The sequence below is a fragment of the Rattus rattus genome, chromosome 2 (genome assembly GCF_011064425.1).
Source record: "Rattus rattus isolate New Zealand chromosome 2, Rrattus_CSIRO_v1, whole genome shotgun sequence".
NCBI classification, from domain to species: Eukaryota; Metazoa; Chordata; class Mammalia; order Rodentia; family Muridae; genus Rattus; species Rattus rattus.
This window is the reverse complement of record NC_046155.1, coordinates 167,793,443-167,819,601: the sequence shown is the minus strand read 5'-3', so window position 1 is coordinate 167,819,601 and position 26,159 is coordinate 167,793,443. Positions and strand designations below refer to the sequence as shown.

Here is a 26,159-nt window from a genome sequence, read left to right as displayed (position 1 = left end):
CTGTCCCACCCTGACCACCTCAGCAGAAACTGGTCCAACAAAAGTCCCAGGCCTGCATCTCACTAAGCCAGTTTGGACTGCCTGTCCACTTCTAGCCTTGGGAGTGGAACGCCATCTCACTGCATCACAGGAAGTGTTGGGATTCCTCAAGTCAATTTCCAGGTTCCATGGAGCTCCCCCATGAAGAACTCATTACAGAGTTGTTCTGATAGCCAAGGATTATTACCATGAGAGGTTATGGAGGTTTGCAAATGGGAAAGAGGTCAAACAGAACGTTCTGGATCGTCGTCACATCCTGGAAAAGTAGAGCCTGAAGAGAGGCCCCAGATTCGTTTCATCACTCATTCATCTGTCTGATCTGAGGCACTTTTCCCCTTAACTTCAGAATATCGTGAGGATCCATCCTTCTGCCCTCTGACAACAAAGAAATATCGGTCAGTTAATCTGAGAGTCACATTGCAATGGGCATAAGCAGAATAGCCAGCCGTGTGTAACCCAGCTGTCTCCCCACCTGTCCGTCCCTCCTCTCTGCCAGCGCTTGCCCCTTTGCTTAAACCATCGCTGTGCACGAGGACTCCAACCTCAGTGACCCCTCAGCTCTTCTGTCCCTCAAAACTCACTTCTTCATTTCCCCTCCCCCTCCACCAGGTGAACGGTCTCCGAGTGGATCTCCCAGCTACTGTGTTGACCTCTGTGTCTGTGAGGAAGATGCCAGACGGCTCCATGCTCATCCACCAGAAGGCCGGGGTCCAGGTGTGGCTTGGAAAGGATGGGCATCTGAATGTGATGGTTGGTGAGCATTATGCAGCCGTGCTGTGTGGGGCCTGTGGAAACTTTGACGGGGACCGGAGCAATGATGTGCGTAAAAATCAGAAGAAGATTTCAATGGAGACGTGGAGGGCACAGGACTTCTCCCCATGGTGAGGATGGAGAATGGAGGCCAGACTTTGGGGAACTAGGGAAAGAGGTAGCGTGGGTGGGTGCTTAGTCTGCAGGATCAAGGGCTAAGTGTCTGTCTTTTGCAGTTCCAAATGACCAGTCAGCACTGGCACTGAAGACATCAAGACCTGCCAGAAGTCACAGTGATTGGAAGATGCCCTGTGTGTCCCTTCCCTGCCCCTCCCCCTTGCTGAGCCCCTGAATTCAAACCTGAAAGCATCGAGTAAATATCTTGACCCAGAGCGTCTGCCTCCTGCTGTCTCCCCAACCTCCTCCTCACTGTGGGGGACATGGATGGTGACGAGTCTTTATTAGAAGACGAAAGGCTGCGTGTGTGGGTGCGTGAGCAGAGGCAGAGTCAGATGACCAGAGTGGGAGAGACAGTGGGAGATTGAGAGTCACAGAATGGATGACTAGAGGCATGGCTGGATGAAATGTTGAAGGGCTGGATGGGAGACGAGGTGAAGGGTGGAGAGGGAAGGACAAACAGACTCTGTCCTTGCCATTTATAAGCCTGGTGAGTTGCCTGATTTCTCTCTGACTTGGTTTCATCACCTTCAAACAGGATGAGCTCTCATGGAGTCAAAGTGAGGATTAGCATAGGAACCCCTCAACAAGAAAAATGGGAACAGAGATGACGCTAGGGAAATGAATTGGTTCCTTTCTGTTGCTATGAGAAGACACCATGACCACAGGCAACTGATAGCAAAATGACTTTATATTGGTTTATGGCTCCGGGGGGAAGTCCATAAGGGAAGAAGTAGCATAGCTACAGGAGGCTGAAGCAGGAAACAGAGATCACATCTCAGCTGCAAAGGCAAACAGAGAAAACAGGAAGCTGGGCAAAGATCTCGTCTCTCAAAACCCGCCCGGGTGAGGTACTTCCTGGAACAGGGCTCTACTTCAAACAGTGCCACCTACTGGAAACCAAGTATTCAACTACTTGAGCTCATGGGGGACACTCCCATTCAACCCACCACAGAGAACATAGGAGGGTTTGGAGAGCCAGGGGTAAAGAGCATCAGTTATATCATATTACGTGTTAGAATCCCACGACACCCATGGTCTGAGTCCTTACTGAGTTTTCGGGGGAATGATGGAAGGGAAAATATAAAAATGTGCTTCAAGAGTCTTATTATGAACCAGCTGGTCTTCTCAGCTTCTAGGATGCTGAGGCAGTGAGATTGGAGAGCTGGGGGTCAGTTTCACAGTTTAAGGCTAGGAGTGACGTGTGGTTGATAGCGATGGGGGCAGTGTGGTCACAAGCGGCATGATGAAGAGGTAAGTAGGTCAGTGGGTCGATGGGTCTGATGATGCTGGCAACGTCTGCATTTGAGGAATAGAGTGGAGAGATAGCAGGTGATGGGTGGGAAATGGGACACCCAGAACTGAGCTTCTGACTGGGCTGGAGTTTCGGGGTAAGTTCACGGAGAGAGCAGACACAACTTGGGAATTGATAGTGCTGGTGGGGGGGAATGAGAGCACAGCCTAGTAGCTTTCAAAATTACTGGCTTCGCCATGGGGCAGAGGGTGCAGGCAAGCTCTGCTAATTAAGGTTGAAGTTCACCATTGCCCTGATCACCTTCTGCAGCTCAGTGCAATATGGAGGTCTCCCTTTGTTATCAGGGCTTGTCCTTCTCACATCTTGTCTGGGGAGTTCAAGACCCCACCACTCCTCTACTATGGGATGTCATGTAGCCGAAGCGCAGCTTCCTTTCTCCTGAGAGATTCCTGAAATGCTCCCCCATGCTGATGAGACATGTCAGTACCCTAAGCCTATACAGCCAATGATGTCTGCCATCCTGGAGGGTTCTTCATTTCATTTTGCAGCTTACCGTCCATTGTTGAGGAAAGTCAGGAACTGGCGCAAGGTCTTAGTGTAGAACCAATGGAGGAACGCTGCTTGCCGGCTCCCTTTCAGTCTCGTGCTCACTTCGTTTTCTTATACAGCCTACAACCACATGCCTAGGGATGGTGCCACCCACAGTGGACTCTTCTAGGACACTCCATCCCCTATCAAGTTGATACCCAAAAACCTCACGTTAAGCATAACCATTCAGTTCCTTCTACCTTAAATTCTTGTGTGAGTATCATGATTTAAAACAGTCAGACATTTAAGTCTTTAAATTTCTCAGCAGTCTAAAAGTCCAAGGTTTCTTTAAAATTTCGAAGTATTAGTGCAGTGCTCAGCCTGATATCAATCCCACCACCACCCAAAGGCCTGGGTAGACCAGCTTCTCCTACTCTGCTGTTCTCAGCACACAGCTTGTCCCAGGCTTAACCTGGTTCCTTGTCACACCTGCCGCTGTCCTTGGTGGACATTCAGCAGTCTTGGCATCTGCAATAACCTGGGACCTCCATTGCACTTGAGGCCGCACCTTTACAAGTGACCTCTCCACAGGGACTCCCACGCTGCCACACGTGACCAAATCTCAGCCGCTCTCCACACCCGCTTTCATACCTCCATAACCAGTACCACCCAGCTGACTCTTACAGACTGCTTGCCAAGGTCAGACTTTACTCAACGTTTTAATTTAAAAAATGTAGCCGGACATGGTGATACATACCATGAATGCCAATGCTGGGGAGGCAGAAGTAGGTAGACTTTTGTGAGTTTGAGGCCAGCCTGGTCAACCTGTCCTGTCAACCTGTCAACCTGTCAATCCTGTCCAAAATCAAATCAAAACAAAACAAAAACAAAAAAAAACAAAAAAAGGTAAAACATTCTAATAGGGCACATTCCAGAGATATACCAACTTGATATTTATATGCTAAGGAATTATAGCAGAAAGAAACATTAAACGTATTCAATTTCTATAAGAACATGAATGCTACATGTATCTTGTCTTAGTTGGAGTTTTTATTGCTGAGATGAGATGCTATGGCCAAAAGCAACATGGGGAGGAAAAGGTTTGTTTCCACTTTGATATACCAGCTCCACGTCTAAAGCAGTGAAGGCAGGACCACACAGGGCAGGAACCTGGAGGCAGGAGCTGATGCAGAGGACATGGACGAGTGCTGCTCACTGGCTTGCTCCTCATGGCTTGCTCAGCCTTCTTTCTTAGAGACCCCAGGATCACCAGTCCAGGGGTGGCACTACCCACAGTGGGCTGGACACTCTCCCATCAGTTAGCAATTGAGAAAAATGTTCTACAAGCTTGACTCATGGAGGCAATTTCTCTGTGGAAGTTCCCTCCTCTCAGATAACTATAGCTTGTGTCAAACTGACATAAAACCAGTGATCACATATACTAAAATTACTGTACTGTGTAACACACAAATTGATGGAATTGGAAACTATCCTACTGGGTGAGGTAACCCAGGCACAGAAAGACAGAAGTCACATGCTTCCTCTGTTCTGTGGACCTTTGATCTGAATTTTCAGGTTCCTGTGCTCAAAATGGAATGAGAATCAGCAGAGGCCAGGAAGCAAGAAAGAAACCATGACAAGGGAGGGCACTCAGGGGGAGTAGGAAGACCTTCGTGGTATGAAAGAGGGAGGGTATAAGGTATGAAAAGTATTAAGTGGGAATGGAGCAAGGATGGGGAAATATGGGGTATGAGGATCAGTTAACCAAAACTAAGAACATATTAAAAGTGTAGAAACTGACTAAAAAACATAATCTATAAAAAATTAAAAGTGACCAAGCCAGCTCAGCTAGTCGACGGGTTCTCCAGGGCAGGAGCGAGGATTAAAAAGAAAAAGACAATCAGACCACACTGTAGCATGATCCCAGCCAGTCCTGAGGCTGAGGCAAGTTTAATTTCCAGTCCGCTTTTCTAACACTCTGGGTACATACAAAGAATATGGTCAGTCCTTAAGGCTTACACAAAGTGGGCAAGGAACAAGCAGGGCAAAAATCAAGGCAATAAACAAAGTCTCATGGTCACCATGTTTAGTGGTCTCTCAGGGTGATCCAGACACAAGGAATACAATACACTCCTCAGCTGTATTTGTCTTGCGCCTGCTTCATTGTCCCAAGCCTGATATCAAATTCTATCCCAATTCCTAGAAGCAGCCCCAAAAGCTCTCCACATAAAAGCAAAAAATAAAAACATTTGTGTGTGTGTATTCTACCTGAATAGACACCTCTGAATATGCCTAGAAGCCAAAGATACTAATAAAAATCTCAGTGCCATACACGAGGTACCTCCCTGTGTCTTTTATCAGTGAGGCCCCAGAGCGCCCCATCCCCAACAACACAGGCTACGGCCATTCTCTTGGTTGTCCATCAGAACTAGGCGGTAAAAACCACATTGTTGAAAGCACCACACACTTTGGTCGCAGGACACAGAGACTTCCAGTTGGAACCTGAAACTTCCTCGCTGCTGGCTAGCTTCTCGGGATCAGAATGTGGTATGAGGCAGGCTGAGGGAGACAGATCATCAACTGTTTTACCCAACCGTGGGTCCTACCTGTTACAGTCCCAACTGACCAGGCATGACTGTTGGGGGCAACTATCTACTTTCCAATTAGATCTAAGGTTTGCTGCATAGGAAGGAAAAAGCCCATGGCTGAGGAGATGTGAGGCTCCAGAAGGTGGGGTTTACTACTGGTCGTGCTAAATGGACGTCTAAAACTGTCTTCTAAGTATTTGTGTTTATACCCATAAAGTAGTGCAACTCTCGGCCTTGGACAGAGAAGCGTGCATTTGCAGTAGTGAAAGTTAATTCATAGACTCAGCCCTGGTTCAAGTGTTGACAGTAAGTGACCGTTGAGGGTTCAGTTCTAAACAAGACATCCATATCATTCCCCCCATGGCCCCAAGCATGCTGAGGCCGAGGGGGTGGAAAGACTGTAGAAGCTGGGTTATGGTGAGGAATGCTGTGAAATGCTGTCTTCTGGACATGTCTCCTAGACCACTGCACTCACAAACACATGGCGGCAGCTGTGGCTTCCTGCGCAAGATCTGCATCATTGACAGACAGACAGACAGACAGAGAGGTGGGTAGATGGGTGGGTGGATAGATGATAGATAGATAGATAGATAGATAGGACATGAAAGTGGGAAGAGACTAGTTGGGAAAATAAAGGGTTCATCGAGTCGGAAGGAGGTAAGATATAGGAACTGCACATGAGCACACTACATTGTGTACATGCTGGAACTGTCAAAAGTGTTCTAAAACCCCTACAAATATGCCGTACTAAGTCACTGAATTGAATAAGTGGGCAAATGTATACTATGTAAACTATCGATAAAGAATTTAAGTCAACATTTTTAAACATACTAGGAGCTTGGGAGGTGTCTCAGCAAGTAAGAGATCTCACTGAGCAAACATGAGGATTTGGGTTCAAACCCTAGCACCTATGTTAAAAAAATTGAAGGCGGGTGGGGGGAGGGGAAAGGCTGGAGAGAGGGCTCAGTGGTTAAGAGCACTGGCTGCTCTTCCAGAGATTCTGAGTTCAATTCCCAGCAACCACATGGAGGCTCACAACCATCTGTAATGAGATCCGATGCCCTCTTCTGGTGTGTCTAAAGATAGCAACAATGTATTTGTAGACATAAAATCAACAAATAATTTTTTTTTTTTTAAATTGAAGTGGTCACCTGTGTGCTGGTAACCCCAGGGCTAGGGTGGTGGAGTCTTTCTGGCCACCAGCCTAGTTCCACACTCAGTAAGGACCCTATATCAAGAGAATAAGGAAGTACAGCAGACATTCTCCTCTGTTCTCTGCATATCCACACGTGTGTAGGCACATGCCCACACGTGAACACACACAATGTAAGCATTAGAGCATTGTCTGTGTGTTACAGGCTTGTATTGTAAGAATCCCCTTTAATGTTTATTTTGTCTTAAAAAAAAAAAAATCCAATGTTGGACACTAGGGTGATTTGTCACCCTGGCAATCACCCAGCCCTTCCCAGGCACTTGGCTGCCTTGAAAGAATGACTACCATCCAAGCAACCCCTTCTTGGCAGCCAGCTGGTCTGCTGTCATGGCAGCCTGGCAGCTCTTGAATGCTCCACGGACACCTCCAGGAAAATATACTGCATGGACAACCACTTAATGCTAAAAGACAAACTCCTGTCCTAGGAGGCACTGTTCTAGCCCTGACTACTCACAATAGTTTACATGGACTTTTTGCCATCAGAAGCCTCTGTAAACCTTGGCGGCCACTTCATCTAGGCCAGAGGGAAAACACGTTCCCTGATAGCCCAACAAAAGTCCGTGGTTAGTGCAAATGGTCCTTCGGTTGCATGGAAGGCTGTATTGTCGGGCTATTAAGATGCTTCTTCTGGAGACCCGGTCGCTCCTGTGCTGCCCCCTGGTGGTGCAACACTAACATTGGGCCTTCTGCAATTCTGTCTTTGCTTGACTGATTTGATCTTCACCAGTAGAGTGGACTGAATCCATGACCTGAAGAGGAGGAACAGACGACAGAAGCAACTGCAAACCAGCAGTGGCAAGGAAATTGGCAGCGAGGCAGTGGCCTTGAAGCAGCTGCGGCAGCATTCGGGTGATTGAAGATTTCCAGTAAGAGACCAGGGGGAAAGGAGCAGAAGTAGTGAGACGCCTGTTCTTTGGTGCAAGGGAGGGAGTTTTTGAGCGGAAAGGGAAGAAAAAAAAAAAGAAAAACGATGTGTAGCCTGGAGACCATAAGAGATTCCCAGTTCCACGCCAGCCTGGGCACCACTGCAAAAACCCTGCCACAAAATACAAACATCAACAACAGCAAACAGAAAAATAAGGCTGTGCTGGAGAGATAGCTCAGCTCTGAAGAGAACATACTGCTCTAGCTGAAGACCCAGGTTCGGCGCCCATTTGGCGGCTTACAATCGCCTGTAACTCCAGTTCCAGGGGACCTGACGCTCTCTCCTGACTTCCACTGCATATGCGTTGGTTCACAGACGAGCATGCGTTTCTAAGGATAAAATAAAAATTTTTAAAGTCTTTGAAAAATAATAAATCTTTTTTAAAAACTCAGTTTGAGTATAACCCCTGGTTCCTAGAGTGCTGGCACAAGTGAGAGGAAAAGTCGCAGCGCATTGTGATAAAATTTGCCACTCTGTGGAAAAGCAAGGAGCGAACCGACAAAACAGAGCTTCCAGAATTCCCGCCCAAGGCGTTGACTCCGACTTCCGGGAGAGGGGAGGCGCCTGTAAGGGGCGTGGCTACGCGCTTCCGTCACGGGCCGTACGTCGCCGCGCGCAGGCGCTTTTTTCCACGTGTGAAAGCCTGAGACTCGTGGAGTCCGGCTCGCCGCTGGTTGTCTGAGTCGCGGCACCAGCACGCAGTAATGAAGCCAGGTAAAGGCCCCGGTGCCGGCAGGAGTCAAGGGCTCTAGGCGCGGCCGGCGGGCGGGCGGGCGGGCGGGCGGGCGGGGGCCGCGGCTGCTCGGGCCCGGGAGGGATGTGGCCGGGAGCTCGACTCACCGACCGGCCTACCGGCTTGCCGCTTCAGACGGGCCGGTACGGCCCTCCAGACCCTGACCCAGAGCTTGGACTTGGATTCCCGACCGTGGTTTTGGGCATCCGACTTGGGTCGCAGATGGAAAGGCTCCACCCCAAGCCTTTCCTGTTGCCGCCGTCACCCACTGTCACTCCGCATTACCGATACCTTGATCCCCAGCCCAGCTTCCCCCAGGTGCATGAGGACCTCCCGCTCTGTGGAGTGTGACGCTCACAGGCACCGCTGGCGCTCCTCGCGCTTCCGGGAGGGGCGGGGCCCGAGGCCTCTAGGATTAAAGGATCTGGGAACCTGGAAGTTCCTTCTCTGTAGTGAGAGAAACTTTACTACCCGGCCTTTAGCAGGGTAGGTGATTGGAAGTGAGAGGGGTTGGTTTTGGTTTGTTTTTTGAGAGTGTCTTGCCACGTGACTTGCTGGCCCGGACCCGCCAGCCTCTCTCAACAGAGTACTGGGATCAAAGGCTTGCGCCACCACGCCTGGCCTGACACATGTATTAATTTCCCGCGTTTTTCTGATAAGTCCACTGCGTGGTGGATGATGGCGAGAGTTCTGGCTTTGACAATAGAAAGTTCTAGTTTCTCTCTTGAACTCTTCATGGATACGTGGTTTTCTTGGTGATATGTTACTCTGGGCTGCAACAGTACTGCTTGTCAATCCTAGCAGTCGGGAAGCCGAGGCAATTTATGAGTTTAACTCCAGTCTGTGCTACATTAGTGATAAAATGAGCTTTTCACCGTTTATCTAGGATCAGTTTTCACTACTGCAGGTTTTTGTCTTGTGTGCACTGATGAGAGTAAATCACTGCAGGGGATGGGTGACCCATCTCTCCCTCCCAAACTGTTGAGTATCTGAGGCTCTGTTCTGGAAGTCTGGTGAAGTAGGGTGGGTGGATTGCTAGTCTGTATGTTCTACTGGCATCCTGTGATCTGTGATTTCCCCCTCAACCTTTCTTTGTCAAATGATAGAATGAGGGTTGTAGAGATTTCCAGCAGTCAAATCCTCGGTGACAGAAGCAAATTTGGGGGAGATTTTTAAACAGAGGTGTGCTACAGTGTATGGTGGACATTTCTCAACAGGGTCCTTTATTTTTATGTTTGTGTGTTGAAATGGCGTCTTGTTGTGATAGCCTAGGCTGGCCTCCGACACAGCTTCTCCAGCAGCAGAAATGCAGGCATGTGATACCCCACCCTGCGAGAAGACTTCTAGAGGGAAGCAGATTTTAAAACAGCAGACTGTGTGTGGACATAAGAATCTGGCTGAGTGGGGTTGGGGAATTAGCTCAGTGGTAGAGCGCAAGGCCCTGGGTTGTCGGGTCCCCAGCTCCAAAAAAAAAAAAAAAAAAAAAAAAAGAGTGACTGAGTAGTGAGTCCTTGTGGTTCATTTTCCTAAAAACCTCAGGGCCAGAAATGGATTCTGATATATCTTGAGCATTATGTGACTGAGTTGACCCTGCTGTCCACCAGTCCCCGTGAGGATACCAACAGTTTGCCAGGTTCTGTTCCATCAGGCCTGGATTGAGTCTCATAGCCCTGGCTAGTGGCTCCTCTCCTAGGTACTTGTGTACACAGTTACTTGTTTTTTCTAACATTCCCATGCCCCTTTGCTACTTTAAAAGGTCTTGAGTAACAGTGGCGTGGCCATCCTCCTGTATGAGCTACAGGACACCATTCTCTTCTGAGTGAAAACAGGGGGTTTCTCTGTGAGGCAGAATCCAGGGCCTGAATTGGCAGGGCTGAGGATGTGGCTCAGTTGGTAAAGTGCTTGCCACATAGGAATAGGCATGGTGGCAAACATCCATTTTTTTCTACACTCAAGATGTAGAAAGATCAGAGATTCAGATTCATCCTCCCTCAAATAGCGCAGCTCTGTCTCAAAGTCATCATCAGACATTTGCTGACTGATTTGTCATTGTCAGCATTCGATTGTGCTAGGGTGCTGTACCCAGAATAATTACAAAGCATTATGCATTTGGAACTTGTGGGTGGCAGTGAGAGTGACAGTGTTAAACGCAGTATGACAAGGGGCGAGTGGGCTGAGCCTGTACCACTTACTCAAAGTGCAGCAGGCAAAGGAGCGCCATGCCCCTGTTGGCAGGAGCTGGAGAGAGAGCAGCTCATATGAGATCTCAAAGCCCATTGTTTGCAGGTGGGGACAGGTCCTTGGCATAATGGCTCTCGATTTGGGCTATACATTATGGTCCTGCAGGGAACTCAAAAAGAAAAAAATGCCCTCAGGGATTCCAATTTTATTGTGGATGGCGAGGTGGGGAGGGTAGAAATGAGGCTTGGAGGTGTCTGAGTTTTGAAGAGGAAACTGTTTTAACTTAAAAACTGAAGTTAGAAGTAGATACAAAGTTGCACGGGTTTTTGTTTGTTTTGAATTCTGGGGAGTTGAACTCAGGGCCTGGGTATTAGAGCTACAGTGCCCAGCCCCTCAAGTGAAGTGTGTTAGAAAGGACAAAGAACAAGCAAACAAAAAGTAAAAAGAACAAAGTCCCCCACCCCCAAATACAGTCAGGAATACTGTTAAGGTGGCACATTCCTTTAATCTCAGCATCCAGGAGGAGAGACAAGTGTATCTCATGAGTTTGAAGCCAGCCTGGTGTACATAGAGCTCCAGATTAGTTAGGGATACATAGTGAGACCTTGACTCAAAACAACAAAAGGAAGCTGAAGGTTAAAGGCACTGGCTGCTCTTCCAGAAGACTTGGCCTCAATTCCCAGCATCCCCCATAGCAGCTCACAACTGTCTCTTAACTCTTTGACATCTTCATACAGATAAACATGCAGGCAAAACACTAATGTTCATAAAGTTTTTTTAAAAGAGATAATAAAAGTTTCAAAAACAACAAAAATTGTTTGAAGCTGTCAATGGAGTATAGTCACAGGGCTGAGACAAAAACTCGAGCAGGTTTTTACAGTTTACATCAAGTGAGATCATTTTGAACCACCCCTAATCTTCAAGCTGTGTTTTCAGATAAACTCTGTGCCCCACCTCCATCACAGAAAAGCTAAATATCACCCAGTCCCATGCACTGCTTGCTGCTCTCTGGCTGGGGGCAAAGGGGCAGGCCCTGGAGCACTCCACTGCTGCGCTTCATCCCCAGCCCAGCTGTTCTCCTTTTGAAGAAAGGTCTCACCATGAGGCCCACTGTGGTCTCCTGCCTCCATCTCTCCGAGTGCTAGAATCATGGGCATAGGCTGCTGCTACCCCTAGGGTTAAGCCCAAGCTGACATGCTGGTGTGCTCTATCTAGCCCACCCACCTAGACCATTGCTCATCCTTAAAGGGGCAATTTGGGGATTTTGTTAATTTCCCCCCTATGCTGGGAGGGATGGATTTAGCAGGACTGAGCATCAGACTGAGGGGGTGTCCTTTTATCGAGAGGTCTTGAAGATACTGTGAGGGCATCACAGATCCTGTTGCTATCAAGCATGTACATGTGGGGCTCCTAATACGAGGGATAAAATGAGTTGTGTGAAGCTGTCCCACCAAGAAAACCAGAGTATCTGCATTCTGCCCATCCCTGGTTAGATAGTCTGCAGCATGTCCTGCCTTTAGTGGCCCCTTGCTGGTGCATCTCATAAGAGGGGTATGGTGCTGGATGCGGGGATGCAGGCCTGTAATACAGTACTTGGGAGGTGGGGACAGAAGAATCAGGATCTGTGTGGGGACTTCGCAGCCAGCCTGGGATACTTGATACCATATTTCAAGAAAACTCTGATTGGGTTTGGTTTTCTGGGATTTGTTTCTTCCCTTCTGGGAGGTTCAGGTTTACCCCTCTGTGCTGTAGGACTGATGATCACTGTCATTGTTGATTACTGTGTTCCGGCTATGGTAGACATCACCCTGAGCCCCGAGCCCTGTGCTTTGCCGATGTCTAACGTTTGTGGACCTGACGGGTAAGGGTCCTTTAACTTCTTATGCTCCGTTGCCCTGACCCCTGTTTCCGTCTCTGTTACAGGTTTTAGCCCCCGTGGGGGCGGCTTTGGTGGCAGAGGCGGCTTTGGTGACAGAGGTGGTAGAGGAGGAGGCCGAGGAGGGAGAGGAGGTTTTGGCGGTGGACGAGGAGGCTTTGGCGGTGGAGGTCGAGGTCGAGGTGGAGGAGGCGGTGGCTTCAGGGGACGAGGAGGTGGAGGTGGACGAGGTGAGCGAGGTTGACATGGGGGGCTAGAGCAGGTTCTCAAAGGACATAGGAAGGGAAGACGTGGGGGCCTCCCTCTCCTACTGCAGCTCTCTCTTACAGGTGGAGGCTTCCAGTCTGGGGGCGGCCGGGGTCGAGGTGGTGGCCGGGGAGGCAAGAGAGGAAACCAGTCAGGGAAGAATGTGATGGTGGAGCCCCATCGGCATGAAGGAGTCTTTATCTGTCGAGGAAAGGAGGATGCCCTTGTCACAAAGAATCTGGTTCCTGGAGAATCTGTGTATGGAGAGAAGAGAGTCTCTATCTCCGTGAGTTCCGGACCCCTGTCCAGAGTACAGGCCCAGCTGATAACATTGCTTACAGTCTAGTCTTTTTGCTATTGTGTCCTACAGAGGACCAGGCAGGCTGTAGCCTCAGAGCTGCTGCAGATCCCAGCTCCCCCTCCCAATTCCCTGGCCTTGTCTTCTAGCTCCATACTAAACTGTTTTCCTTGTCCTCTGCCTCTGGTCACACACTGCCTGCTCCTTCTGATGAGGCTCTTACATCGCCCTCCTGTCTGAGCCGTCCTCACTGCCACAACCTAGCTCTCCCATGTCCTTGTCTCTATGGCCATCCCTAGGCTGCCTTGTTCATCTCCCACTCTGTGTCTGCAGTGTTCTTCCCGGGGTGATGTGGGTGGCTCAAAAGTGTCCCCAGCCTTTCCTGGTCTGTTTCCCTTTTCACACTTTCCTTGCTCTGTTCTGATTTCAAATCCTCTCCTGGCTTGGTCTGTATAGCCTGTCACCTGTGCCGGTTTGTACTTAGTTCAGTGAGTACTTACCTCTTAGGGCAGAATATGTGTTCTACTCACTGTTGTCCAGCACCTGAAACTGGTGCTAGGACAGGACATAGTGCCTAGTGCTCAGTTCTGTCTTTCACTTCCGTGTTTACTGTATGTTATTCCCTCCCCGAGTCTCCATGGGAGGGCAGGATGGCTTCTGTCCTGGTCCCTGCTGTACATCTGCATTTTGTTCTTACATGGTGATTAGAATGCACTTTCTTTTGAGGGCCCTAGGGTTACAGGGAATGATGCCCTGCACAAGAATCCAACACTGATTCTGTCCCCATCTCTCCTGGCTCAGGAAGGAGATGACAAAATTGAGTACCGGGCCTGGAACCCCTTCCGCTCCAAGCTGGCCGCAGCAATCCTGGGTGGCGTAGACCAGATCCACATCAAGCCGGGGGCCAAGGTGCTCTACCTTGGGGCAGCCTCAGGCACCACCGTCTCCCACGTGTCTGACATTGTCGGCCCGGTGAGTGGGCAGGTTATGGGGATGGAGGAACCTAAGCCAGGCTCATCCCTCATTCTGTGAGAGGGACAGCTTGAAGCAGAGTTCTTTCAGTACCACTCCTGCTTGTAATTGTGAACCAGAGAGTGTAGTCAATTAAAGTAACCCAGAGCTGGGAATATAGATACCAGACTATTTTGGTTGAAAAAGTTATGTCCAAGGGCTAAAAGGGGAGATTCAATCATTAAAGTGCTTGCCACACTGTCATGAGTACCTGATTTTGATACCCAGAATCCATTTTGAAAAACAAAACCAGTGTGGCAGTATACCCTCATAGGAACAGCATGAGAATGCAGCAACAGGCCAGTTATCTCTGGCCTGCCGAGCCGTCAGCACCGGTGAGAGACCTTGTCTCAAAAACATGATGGGTCTAGCCTTTAGTCTCAGCACTGGAGAGGCAGAGGCAATAGATCTCTTGAGTTCAAGGCCAGCCTGATCTACACAGTGAGTTCCAGAACAGCCAGGGTTACACAGAAAAAGGAAACACAGGGTTTCAAAAAAAGAAAAAGGAAAAAAAAAAGGATGGGTAGAGTTCCTGAAGGAGTGGTACCTAACATCATCCTCTGGCTTTCACACACAGAAGCAAGGCATTCATGTCCCCCTGACCCAACCCCAGACCCACTCAACTATTGGGTGTTGGACCTAGGGCTTCTTGAAATGCTAGGCAGGTATGGTGACACTGAGTTACATCCCAGCTTTGGTTTCTGCTAATGAACATATGTTCTCTGGCAGTACAGGATCCCAGTGCAGAGAGCACCTAGTACTTGGGAGTCTCACTTGACAGCTTCTCGCTGCTTGACTGAATTATAAAGTGTTTAGTTAGTGAAAGCACTAGCCTTGTAACCCTAGCCTCCTCTAAAACCAAACAGCAACAATACTCAGACTTGGATAGGCATTGGCAGTGTGTGGCTTCATATTTCCTGTAAGTGCTGCTCCGTTACAAATGCTATGAGCTCTGTTCCTTCATCTCTATCTATCCTGGATGCCTAGATTTTTACCCTGTGTTGGGAGCCTGTCCTCACGGGTCAGATATATTAGGATCTTAAAACTTGGTTGCTTGGGAATAACATGGCTCATGACTTCTCATAGTGGCAGTAATTTCAAAGCAGGGGTTTTGATTGAGGGTCTGAGAACCTGCTACAAGTGGCACTCAAGCCCAGTCAGTGTTGACGACTACTGGAGTACCAGTGTGTGCTCATCGATGTTGGGTCAATTTTAGGATGGTCTGGTCTACGCAGTTGAGTTCTCCCACCGCTCTGGCCGTGACCTCATCAACTTGGCCAAGAAGAGGACCAACATTATTCCTGTAATTGAAGATGCTCGGCACCCACACAAATACCGCATGCTTATTGGTGAGGGCCCCGGGGGTGGTCCACAGAGGGTAGGATAAGCCACTGCATGTTTCCCAGGGGATGCCTATGGAGCCTGAATTAGGTGAAGTTAGAGTTAGAGCCAGCCTCTTCACTGCGGCAGTGTGAAGATTGTGTCAGGGTCAGTTCTGCTACGCTCTAACACTTGAGGCCTTTTTTTTACACTGCCCTGGCTTGTGTTTTAAAGCCATTATTTGATGAGATTTCAGCCCTGGTCACAGCAAGTATAACTCAGTGGCTTTTTTAAAAACACCTCAAAAGTCTAGTATAAAAGTGGAGAGCCTTGTGAGTTCCCCTAGAGGTACCCGATACTTGTTGCCTGCTTTTCCAAACACTTAAAGGATGTTTTTACTCCATCACATTTTTTGTTGTTTTGAGTCACGCTACCTTAAACCATTACCTTTCCATTGTGCTTCTTTGGTTTTTATGGGGTTTGTCTTGGGTTTTTTTGGTTTGGTTTGGTTTTTTGTTTTTGTTTTTTGTTTTTTTACCTGTGCATTTTCTCAGTGCACCCAGCCCGTCCTCTGGTCCTTGTCATTTGACAGCCCTTCCCAAATCTTGTCTTTAACTGCTCACATTTACTTGTCTTTCTGATGAACCATCTCTCCCTTCCCCTCCCCACCCCCCCTACCCCCTACCCCCCAGACCTGGGAGGATCTCGAAGGCAGGGTCCGGATCTCTCTGTGTCCCCCACACCCAGCCCAGGGCTGGCCACAGAGTAGGTGGCAACTGTTGGCTTATAAGAAGAGTGGATGAGTGAAGTGACTTAGGTTCTGGTTCCACCTTTGGGGTGCTTTGGAGGGAGTGGCTGGGAGTAAGACTGGAGGCAGAGGAGTCCCAGGAACCTGGTGGTGAAACAGCACAGGGCCCTGTTGGGAGGCTCTGGAAAAGTTTCTGCAGGCTTCTGTTTTTAACCGCTGTCCCATTTTTCCTTAGCAATGGTGGATGTCATCTTTGCCGATGTGGCCCAGCCAGACCAAACCCGAATTGTGGCCTTGAATGCCCACACCTTCCTGCGGAATGGAGGACACTTTGTGATTTCCATTAAGGTATGGATCTTGCAGTGTCAGGTTGAGTAGCAACAGCGAACGTTGTGGGTGCTTGATCTGTCCTGGCTGAGCATGTTACTTAGCTGAAGCCTGTTTGACTTGGTCTATTAGTCTTCTCTGTGGTTGAAGATCCATAAGTGTTAGGCATTTGGAACAGACTATGGGGTAGAATAATACTAACTGCAGCAGGTACGGTTCTCAAAACTTTTGTTTAAAATATAGAAAACTCTCAGGCATCCTCACCATCTTCAGGGCTGGCCAGCCTATTGCTACATTTGTTCTGTTGCTGCCAGCTGGCCTTCAGCTGTTACCGGAATATGGAAGGGTGTTCCTGACTTTAACCACTGCCTTAGATAAGGGAAACAACCTGTTTCCAGTCTGAGCTAAATTAAAATGTTTTTTTTTTTTTTCCCCCCGGAGCTGGGGACCGAACCCAGGGCCTTGCACTTGCTAGGCAAGCGCTCTACCACTGAGCTGAATCCCCAACCCTAAAATGTCTTTAATGTAGGAAATTGTCTAAGTCTGCATCTCCAAATCTGTAACAAAGACATGCTTTTAGCTTAAAGTCTTTTCTCCTCTCTAGGCCAACTGCATTGACTCCACAGCCTCAGCAGAAGCTGTGTTTGCATCTGAAGTGAAAAAGATGCAGCAAGAGAACATGAAGCCTCAGGAGCAGTTGACGCTAGAGCCTTATGAACGAGACCACGCTGTGGTTGTAGGTGTGTACAGGTAAGTACCAGAATAGACCTCTCCCTTACTTTGGGCCAGAGCTTCCAGGGCCTGAGAAGCTAAAATTGGTTACAACTCGACCCCCTCTGATTTCCTCACAGGCCACCTCCCAAGGCGAAGAACTGAAACTCGACTGTCTGGATTGAAGAAATGTGTGTTGTTGCTACTGTTGCACATGTGGCTTTTGACTTTTTGCAGGGGATTTTTCTATTAAAAGACTCATCTGTCTTCCCTGTCTGGTGCTGATTGCTCAGTGGCCTCAAGACGCATGCGTCCTTGATCAACTTTGTGTGATGGGGGGGGTGCCTGGAAAGTTTCATCCGGTCACATGGTGCACGTTCCATTGGTGGCTGCTACGCACGTGCGCGGCTCAGCACCCTTAAGGCGCAGGCGCACAGTGCTCCGCTAGGTCACGTGAGGGGTGTGGGGGCGGAGCCGGGGCAGGGGGGCCGGTTTGTTGTGGTCGCCATTTTGCTGGTTGCATTACTGGGTAATCGGGGCCCTGGCTCGCCGCGTCCACCGGACACCCTCAGCCAGTGGGCAGGTCTGAGCTCGGGCTCCCCGAGCAGTTTGAATCCCCTTACCCACGCCCTCAGGTAACGGTACTGCGACGGGCGGACGGCACGCTTGGGTGGGGGGCAGGCCTGGACCCGCCCTGCCGGTCCCCGCGAGATTTAGCAAGGGAAAGGAGGGGGCTTCAGGCCAGTGCAGCGCAGCCCAGCACTTCACAGCCGAATTCCTGGAAGGGGCTAAGCCCGAGGGAGCTGTCTTGAGGGGGAGTCTGGGAGGGGGGCAGCCCGGCCCCACTCCCGCCCTTTGTTTGGGCTCGGCTGCGCTGGCCGCTTCGCTGTCGCCTAGCAACAGCTGCCCTGACTGCTAATTGGTTAAGCTCTTGGCAGCAACAACCAATAGCGCGGTTGTTGCTATGGGAGGTGCGGCCTGCCGGGTTCACTTGTGCCCCGCCCGCCGGGACTCCACCGGCCGGGGCGGGCCTGCCGGGTGGGGGGCGGGACGCCAGGGTCCCTGGGGGCGGGTGGCCACGCGGGGCGGGGCTGGGCCGTAGGGCGAGGGTTAACCCGCCCCTCCCCCGTCCACCTGCTGTCCCCTTCCCCCGCGTGCCCTGGTCTGACCCTCGTCCCCTCCTTTTCCCGCCCCTCCCCCTCGGTGGCAGTGGCGGCGGCTGCTGTTGTCACCCACCGGGCCGCCTGTCCCGCTTGCCCTCACCGCCGCGGGGCTGGCTAGGCTAGCCGGGCCGGGGACAGGCGGCCACCTCCTCATCGCCGCCGCCGCCACCACCGCCGCCGCCATGCTGGCCGCTCGCCCACCGCACTGGGGCCCCCATCGCGCTCCAGCCCCCCGTGGGCCCAGCGCCAGCCCTGACCCGGGTAGGGGTGGGTGCTGGAAGAGCTGGTCCTAGTGTGGGAGGGCTTGGGGAGAGGTTGTTTATCTGTGAAGCTCCAATAAAGGGGACCTGGAGTAACAGGACAGGATAGAAGGGAATCTGACAAGGGGGAAGCTCCTAGGGAGGGGATTTTGTTCCGAAGGACACTTAGAGGGAGTGAAGTCTTGTGTGATATTTAGGGATTTGGCTTGTCGGGCCCTTCTAGGAATAGGCTCAATTGTGGAATGACCCCGCTTAGAAATGGAGGAGATAGCAAGGATCCCAGGATAAGGAAGAAAAAGACCGTGACTCTTAGATGTTGAGAAATTACACCTCCCCCTTGTTTTCCTAAGGAGTAGGGGTCTTGAAGTAATAAGAAAATACTAGTGGGATAAATATAGACTACTTAAAAGAAGGGTCCCTGGTGCGGGAGACCTCGTATAGGGAGCAGGGAGCGGTCTTGGTGGAGTATGGAGTCGGTCCCAGGGGAAAGTATGCCATGGTGGTTGAGACATCTATAGCTTGCATGTAAAGGAGTTCTCAAATAACCTTGGTTTTGCTAGGAGGTCCACAAGGACTGCTATGTTCTTTAGAGAGAACTAGTGGGTAGGCTAGGCTTGAAATTGGGCCCTCACTGTTGAGGGAAGACCATGTGAGGGCGGTGCCTTTTCTGAGGGACTCAGGCTGGCCACCGGCAGAATTTCAAAGAAAGACTGAATTCTACTACCCAGACTACACGGTTTCTGCCTTCTCTTTTGCTCTCCTAACTCCTGGCCTCTTTCTCTCCTTCCTGTCCTGGCCTTGTACCAGCCCTTTCCCACCCCTGTCTGGCTTGATGATTCCCTTTTACATTTTTCTCAATGTGATGCCTCATTCATTCATTTGGCTCATTTGTTGAGAGACATGGCTGTTTTAACCCACTTGCTACCCGTTTCTGTTTCTACATGGCTACCTGGTGCTTGTGCTCTGTCCTGTTCCCTGTCTACCCCTGGTCATGCCCTCTAGTTCATGCCCACTTCTTCTCTAACTGACCCTGACCTCCACACCTTCTTGTTTCATGTTGTCTTCCCACTTTCTACCTGCTCTCAGGTCTCAGCGGCGGTGGCAGCCGAGGTGCAGGATGCGAGAAGGCGCCCCCCGGCCGGGCTCCCGCTCCAGGCCTCACACCCCTGCGGCCCTCTGAGCCCACCATGGCCGTCCCACCAGGCCATGGTCCCTTCTCTGGCTTTCCGGGGCCCCAGGAACACACACAGGTAGGCATTGAGCAGGCTTCTCACCTGCCTGAAGAGTGAACGGCCTCCAGACAACGGCGTAGTTGTTGGAGGATCTCTGGGGAGTTTGGAGGCCTCACAATACTAAAAGAGTTTCAGGTAGTTGGACTTTGAAGAATCCACCCTCTTTCCTGCTGAGGACTGAATTCTTGAGCTTCTCCATAATGTGTGTCTTGGGGTCAGAACTGTCACTGGCACAGAGCAGACAGAAAGAAACACAGGTCTGAGTGTTCACAACGAGAGAGAAGCCTGAAAGAAATCTAGAGGGGGCCAGAAGGAAAATGAGCTGAGAGCAGTGGGAGACCCAGGGAGACTAATCCCAATCCAAGAGCTTTTTAATTGGGCAGAGATACTTACTTGAGAGTAAGGACAGGAAATTCAATAGCATGGTTCCCAGAAACAGTGGTCTCAGGTGCAAAGACTCGGGGGACAGAGCCCAGATACAGAGCAAAAGACCTAGGGCTGAATGGAAGGTCAGAGGTAAACCACTCACTTCATATAATGAACAGATGAGTGGAACCCACAGTGTGTGCTTGTGCTCCTCTACAGGATGCGATCGGAGCTAGGGAAATGTAGGCATGGTCAAATGAGGTGTCAGCTTTACCCTTCTCTCCTAGAAGTTGGAGGTGAAGGCTTGTGCTCAGTGTCTGCCTCCCTCTGCCACAGGTATTGCCTGATGTGCGGCTACTGCCCCGGAGATTGCCCCTGGCCTTCCGGGATGCGACCTCGGCCCCGCTGCGCAAGCTCTCAGTGGACCTCATCAAGACCTACAAGCACATCAATGAGGTGAGTGGGGAATGGACTTCTGTGGTTGGGTGTTGAAAGGGGTCCTGGCTTCTTGCCTGGATCACTAAGGGTCCAGTTTCCTGGTTGCCTGAGCAGGTATACTATGCGAAGAAGAAGCGGCGGGCCCAACAGGCGCCACCCCAGGACTCGAGCACCAAAAAGGAGAAGAAGGTCCTGAATCACGGCTATGACGATGACAACCACGACTACATTGTGCGCAGCGGCGAGCGCTGGCTAGAGCGCTATGAAATTGACTCTCTTATTGGCAAAGGCTCTTTTGGCCAGGTGTGAGGTTCCCCCGCTCGCCCAGTGCCTGGGTGATGCAGACAACCACTTGGTTACCCCGCTTCCTCCTCCCAGAGTGTTCACTTGCTAAAAGTCCTGCCCTGGGCCCCCCACTCAAGCCACTTAGTTTCCCTGTCTTAGTTCTGGATGAGTATAAATCACAAGACTCTTTGAAAGAGAACCGTTGTTACTTTGTATCCATTTCCATTACAAGGGATGTGAGCACTGGGCTGTGAGTTGTTAGAAAGGTATGGCTGGTGGGCCTCTCGCTTACCCAGGTAACTCTCCTTGTCTGGACAGGTGGTGAAAGCCTATGATCACCAGACTCAGGAGCTGGTGGCCATCAAGATCATCAAGAACAAAAAGGCCTTCCTGAACCAGGCACAGATTGAGCTGAGGCTGCTGGAGCTGATGAATCAGCATGATACAGAGATGAAGTACTACATAGGTAAGGCCTGGGTGGGTGCAGGGCGCCTGGCCTAGAGAGGCCTCCACTGAGGTCTTCGGGCTCCTCAACCTCTGCTGTGGTCATGATTTCTCCTTTCTGCTCACTGAGGGCCAGACTCTGGCAAACACTTGCCATGAACTACCTCCCCCAAGCCTGGTGAGGGACAGGGCAGCTTTGTGGACGTGTTGGAAAAACGGAGGCACTCAGTGCTGTCACATGCATGAGGTGACAGTTCAGGCTCAACAGTTGATAATGTGAGAAGCAGTGACATCTAGAGCTATGGCTCTTGTGATATGTCCCAGTCTTCAGTTCCTCTGGAAAGGGATTCTTTAATAAAAGGACAGCCAGTATCCCTTGCCACACAGGTAGACAGCAAAGACAAAAGCAGGTTCTTTTGGTAGTTTGGGGTTTTGGGTGATGGTGATATTTTTGGAGGTTTTGTTTTGCTATTCTGGGGATCAAACCCAGTGCTTCATAAATGCTAAGCAAACAGGTCCTCCCTTCAAACATCCCCGACCCCAGAACATCTCCAGACCTTTTTTTACTTCATTATTTTGAGCTAGGGTCTCACTAAATATATCCAGATGTACCTCGAGCTAACAGTCTTTGTGCATCAGTGTATCCCAGGCCTGCTGGTTCAGCGTTGTAATATGAAATGAGGAAGCGTGGAGCTGTTTTAAAGCTTTAATTTCCCTTTGCAGTGCCGGGGCTTGAACCCTGGTCCTTGTGCTTGCTAGTCAAACAAGCTACTGCCCTTTGGTCATCCCATAACCTATAGGTTACACCATCTTTTGGGGTTTTGTTTTGTTTTATTCTGGACTTCTCTGTGTAAGCCAAGCTGGCCTTGAGCTCCTCATTCGCCCATTTTATCTTTCCAACCGCTGGGATGACAGTCATGCTCACTAACTACTTCCTACTGGCAGAGCCCTTCCTTTTGGTAAAAACTGGAAGGTATGAGAGGCCTTGGAAGTCCAGTGAGTCGGTGTAGAGACAAACACCTTAGGGCTCACTGCAGTTTGCCCGAGGTGGTTACCGTTGGTCCCAGCTCCCCTGCCGCCAGTGCGTCTAACCTGTTGCCCCGTCGACCACAGTACACCTGAAGCGGCACTTCATGTTCCGGAATCACCTGTGCCTGGTGTTTGAGCTGCTGTCCTACAACCTGTACGACCTCCTCCGCAACACACACTTTCGCGGTGTCTCACTGAACCTGACGAGGAAGCTGGCACAGCAGCTCTGCACAGCCCTGCTCTTTCTGGCCACGCCTGAGCTCAGCATCATCCACTGCGACCTCAAGCCTGAGAACATCCTGCTCTGCAATCCTAAGCGCAGCGCCATCAAGATTGTGGACTTCGGCAGCTCCTGCCAGCTTGGCCAGCGGGTGCGGTTCTGACTGTGGGCAGCGCCAATGTCTTCGGTGGGATGCGGTGGGAGGACGGTTTCATTTTGGCCCTAGAAGCTGATGACCAAGAGATGATATTGGGCAATGGGAAGCCCCCTGGAGAGAGGTGGTGGGAAGTGAAGGGGCAAAGATGACCCAAGCAAGGAAGAGAAAGGGTGAAGCTGAGGGCCAGGCACTCCTCAGAGGAGTGGGGTTGTGACCTGAGCCTCAGGCTGCTTTGCTGACTGCTCACAGGTTGAGGACCATGAAGTTTTTCAACCTCATGTGAGCAGACCAAGCCCTAGGGGTTATACTAATGGAGTACGGTATGGAATAGCCAGCCTCTTAAACCGGAAGGACCAGAGCTGGGAGTGCAGACAGGGTTAAAGCAGGAAGGTCATTGAAGACTGGAGGTTAATGAGCAAGACAGTGACTGGCTGCAGAGAACCTCACAACCTAGAGGGTACATCCTGTTTTCAGGCAGGGGCTTGTCTACAGTTGAATCTTCCAGTGGAACCAGCAGGGGAGCTGGTACCCTGACTACTGTCCCCTCCCCCAGATCTACCAGTATATCCAGAGCCGCTTCTACCGCTCACCAGAGGTGCTCCTGGGTACACCCTATGACCTGGCCATCGACATGTGGTCCCTGGGCTGCATCCTTGTGGAGATGCACACCGGAGAGCCCCTCTTCAGTGGCTCTAATGAGGTGCGCCCCTGGAAGGGGTGTACTGGAGGTGGAGGGGTGGAGCCTGGCCACCTGGCGCCCCTGACCGCCGCCTGCCTGCAGGTGGACCAGATGAGCCGGATTGTGGAGGTGTTGGGCATCCCTCCCGCACCTATGCTGGAACAGGCACCCAAAGCTCGCAAGTACTTTGAGCGGCTGCCTGGGGGTGGCTGGACCCTACGAAGGACAAAGGAACTCAGGAAGGTGCGGCCCCTGCCCTGTGCCACTTCTCCCTCCCTGGGTGTCCCCTCACTCACACTTGGGGCTCCCTTCTCCCTGTGTCTTTCCCTGTCTTCCTCTCCCCCTTGTCTGTCCTTTCCTTCCTCCCCTGCCAACCCCATCACCGTCCCCACCCCACAGCTCTTGTTAGCTTCTCTCTCCCTCTCTCTTGTGCCTCTGTTTCCCCGTGTGTGTCTCCCTGCCCCTCCTGCCCACTGACGGCCACTCTCTTGCCCCCCCTCCCACCCCCTCCCTGCCAGGATTACCAGGGCCCTGGGACACGGCGGCTGCAGGAGGTGCTGGGCGTGCAGACGGGCGGGCCCGGGGGCCGGCGGGCGGGGGAGCCGGGCCACAGCCCCGCCGACTACCTCCGCTTCCAGGACCTGGTGCTGCGCATGCTGGAGTATGAGCCCGCCGCCCGCATCAGCCCTCTGGGCGCTCTGCAGCATGGCTTCTTCCGCCGCACGGCCGACGAGGCCACCAACACGGGCCCGGCAGGCAGCAGTGCCTCCACCTCGCCGGCGCCCCTTGATACCTGCCCCTCCTCTAGCACCGCCAGCTCCATCTCCAGCTCTGGTGGGTGCCCCGTGTCAGATGTGCACCGCAGGGCCCAACCAGGGTGGCCTGACCACTGGGCCTCTGTCAGAGCCCCTGAAACTACCAGATTCTGAGCTCCAAGGTGGGGTGGGACAGTCCCACGTGACCTGATAGGCTCTTGGTTGGAATTGGGGCTGGAGACTCGGTCCCTAGAACTGACCGTAGCCTCCCATGAAACTCAGACCCTAGATTCCAAAACTGGATTGTTACAGCCTCACACTTGCTCTGGTCTCAAAGTCTAAGCTTAGGGCCTGGGTAGTGAAAAGACTTGCCCCATCTTACTACTCATGTCCTCCTTTCTCCTTCCTGGTGCTTCTAGGAGGCTCCAGTGGCTCCTCCAGTGACAACAGGGCCTACCGCTACAGCAACCGATATTGTGGGGGCCCAGGGCCCCCCATCACTGACTGTGAGATGAACAGCCCCCAGGTACTGGAGCTGTGAGACTTTGGAAGTGGGTGGCAAGTGCTTGGGACTTGAGGATCTCACCATCCACCACTCCTTTGCTTTTTTTAAGGTCCTACCCTCCCAGCCTCTGCGCCCTTGGGCAGGGGGTGATGTGCCCCACAAGACACATCAAGCCCCTACCTCTGGCTCAACATTGCTGGGGACTGGGGCCCAGTTACTCCCACAACCCCGTTGCCTTGGACGACCCCCATCACCCACCTCACCACCCCCCCCAGAGCTGATGGATGTGAGCCTGGTGGGCAGCCCTCCAGACTGCTCTCCACCTCATCCAGCACCTGCTCCCCAGCACCCGGCTGCCTCAGCCCTCCGGACTCGGATGACAGGAGGTCGACCACCTCTCCCGCCCCCTGATGACCCTGCCACTCTGGGGCCTCGTCTGGGCCTCCATGGTGTACCCCAGAGCACAGCAGCCAGCTCATGACCCTGCCCCCTCCCTGGGGCCCCTCCTGAAGCCATACCCCCCATCTGGGGGCCCTGGGCTCCCATCCTCATCTCTCCCCTTGACTGGACTTGCTGCTACCCAGCTGGGGTGGGTGAGGCCTGCACTGACTGGGGCCCAGGGCAGGGGGTCAAGGGAGAGGAGTTTGGCCGCACCCCTCCCCACTAAGACTGGACCCTTGCCCCCCCCCTTCCTTGTTTTCTATTTATTGTACCAAAGACAGTGGTGGTCCGGTAGAGGGGAGATTCCCCCTTACCCAGGGCCCTAGGAGGGGTGGGGGCAGGTAGGGGGAGATGGCCTTGCTCCTCCTCGCTGTACCCCCCAGTAAAAAGCTTTCTCACATGCCTGCCTGAGCGTTTGCAGGGCCTGGGCTCCCTCCCCTGACCCTCAGAGGCATGGTGGGGAAGGTTGTGTGGGAAGGGGTGCTTTGTGGTATGGGTATGTCCCTCCTAGGGACATCATAGTTCCTGGTGCAGGCATGGGGCAGCAGGAACTTGGTGGGCTGAGAAGCCTGGATACAAGAATCCTGGCCCATATTTGCCTTTTCCAGGGTGATGGCCTCCTGGCCTGTTGCTAGCAATTGTGATGGTCTGCCCTCATTGGTCAGGGCTTCCACAGAGTCCACGCACAAGTGGCTTTTTTTTTGGTCAGGCAAGCATCTGGTAGGTTGTGGGTGTATTTGGCAGGCCTTCTTAGGTACCATCGGGGGAGCAGACAGACAGTGGGTACAGATTTTACCTCACCTGTGGCCAGCCCCACTCTGCAGTCATTTCGAGTATTGAGATCTCGGGCAAAAAGACGCTCCCTGACTCCAGGTAAGTGATTTTTTTGTTTCCGTGGCAATTTGGAGCCAGCTGTCTGTCTCCCAACCAGTTTGTAAGAATCACCTGGTTCTCGCACAAGGGGAGGGTGCGGTGACTCCTGGGCGGGTGGAGTTTCTACACGGCCAGCTCATTGCTCACTTTTCTTGAGAACTACAAAGCCAGACGTCTCTGCAGACATGGCTGGGGCTGGTGTTAAGTAAGCTATAAGGCATTATGGCTCAGATGTTGGAGGATCCATAGTACAGGTTGATTGGATGGTGCTGGTGAGCAGGAATAGGGTGGGTAGGGAGGGAGAGCACTCAGCCAGCCTTTCACGGCCAAGCAATGGAGAGGACATGAGCAAGAGCCTGTTGTGGGAAACTGACGGCAGTGGTCGT

General features: G+C 51.6%; 3 protein-coding genes across 7 annotated transcripts in view; all 3 read left to right on the top strand.

Annotated features, from left to right (window-relative positions):
• LOC116892405 (IgGFc-binding protein-like) overlaps window positions 1-1,181 on the top strand; it is a 38,205-nt gene extending 37,024 nt beyond the window's left edge. The window contains exons 18-19 of the mRNA XM_032894083.1: window positions 649-920; window positions 1,026-1,181. Coding sequence (XP_032749974.1) covers window positions 649-920; window positions 1,026-1,035 — 282 coding nt within the window. The 3' untranslated portion in view covers window positions 1,036-1,181. The remainder of the gene's footprint in view (window positions 1-648; window positions 921-1,025) is intronic.
• Window positions 1,182-8,076: 6,895 nt separating this feature from the next.
• Window positions 8,077-17,193, top strand: Fbl (fibrillarin). The gene is made up of 8 exons (XM_032894082.1): window positions 8,077-8,189; window positions 12,313-12,495; window positions 12,595-12,797; window positions 13,611-13,781; window positions 15,037-15,169; window positions 16,124-16,236; window positions 16,820-16,965; window positions 17,067-17,193. The coding sequence occupies exons 1-8, from the start codon at window positions 8,180-8,182 to the stop codon at window positions 17,089-17,091; spliced, it is 984 nt and encodes a 327-aa protein (XP_032749973.1). The 5' UTR covers window positions 8,077-8,179; the 3' UTR covers window positions 17,092-17,193.
• Window positions 17,194-17,399: 206 nt separating this feature from the next.
• On the top strand, window positions 17,400-25,300 carry Dyrk1b (dual specificity tyrosine phosphorylation regulated kinase 1B). 5 transcript variants are annotated; one of them, XM_032894078.1, is made up of 12 exons: window positions 18,067-18,350; window positions 19,436-19,599; window positions 20,284-20,403; window positions 20,500-20,688; window positions 20,989-21,136; window positions 22,228-22,514; window positions 23,074-23,220; window positions 23,302-23,442; window positions 23,718-23,753; window positions 23,838-24,033; window positions 24,374-24,480; window positions 24,569-25,300. In XM_032894078.1, the coding sequence occupies exons 1-12, from the start codon at window positions 18,272-18,274 to the stop codon at window positions 24,938-24,940; spliced, it is 1,986 nt and encodes a 661-aa protein (XP_032749969.1). In that variant the 5' UTR covers window positions 18,067-18,271; the 3' UTR covers window positions 24,941-25,300. The 5 variants fall into 5 exon arrangements, with proteins under 5 accessions (XP_032749972.1, XP_032749971.1, XP_032749969.1 ...); XM_032894081.1 differs by lacking the exons at window positions 18,067-18,350; window positions 23,718-23,753 and adding an exon at window positions 17,400-17,561; XM_032894080.1 differs by lacking the exon at window positions 18,067-18,350 and adding an exon at window positions 17,400-17,561 and having other exon boundaries at window positions 23,718-24,033.
• The last annotated feature ends 859 nt before the right edge of the window (window positions 25,301-26,159 follow it).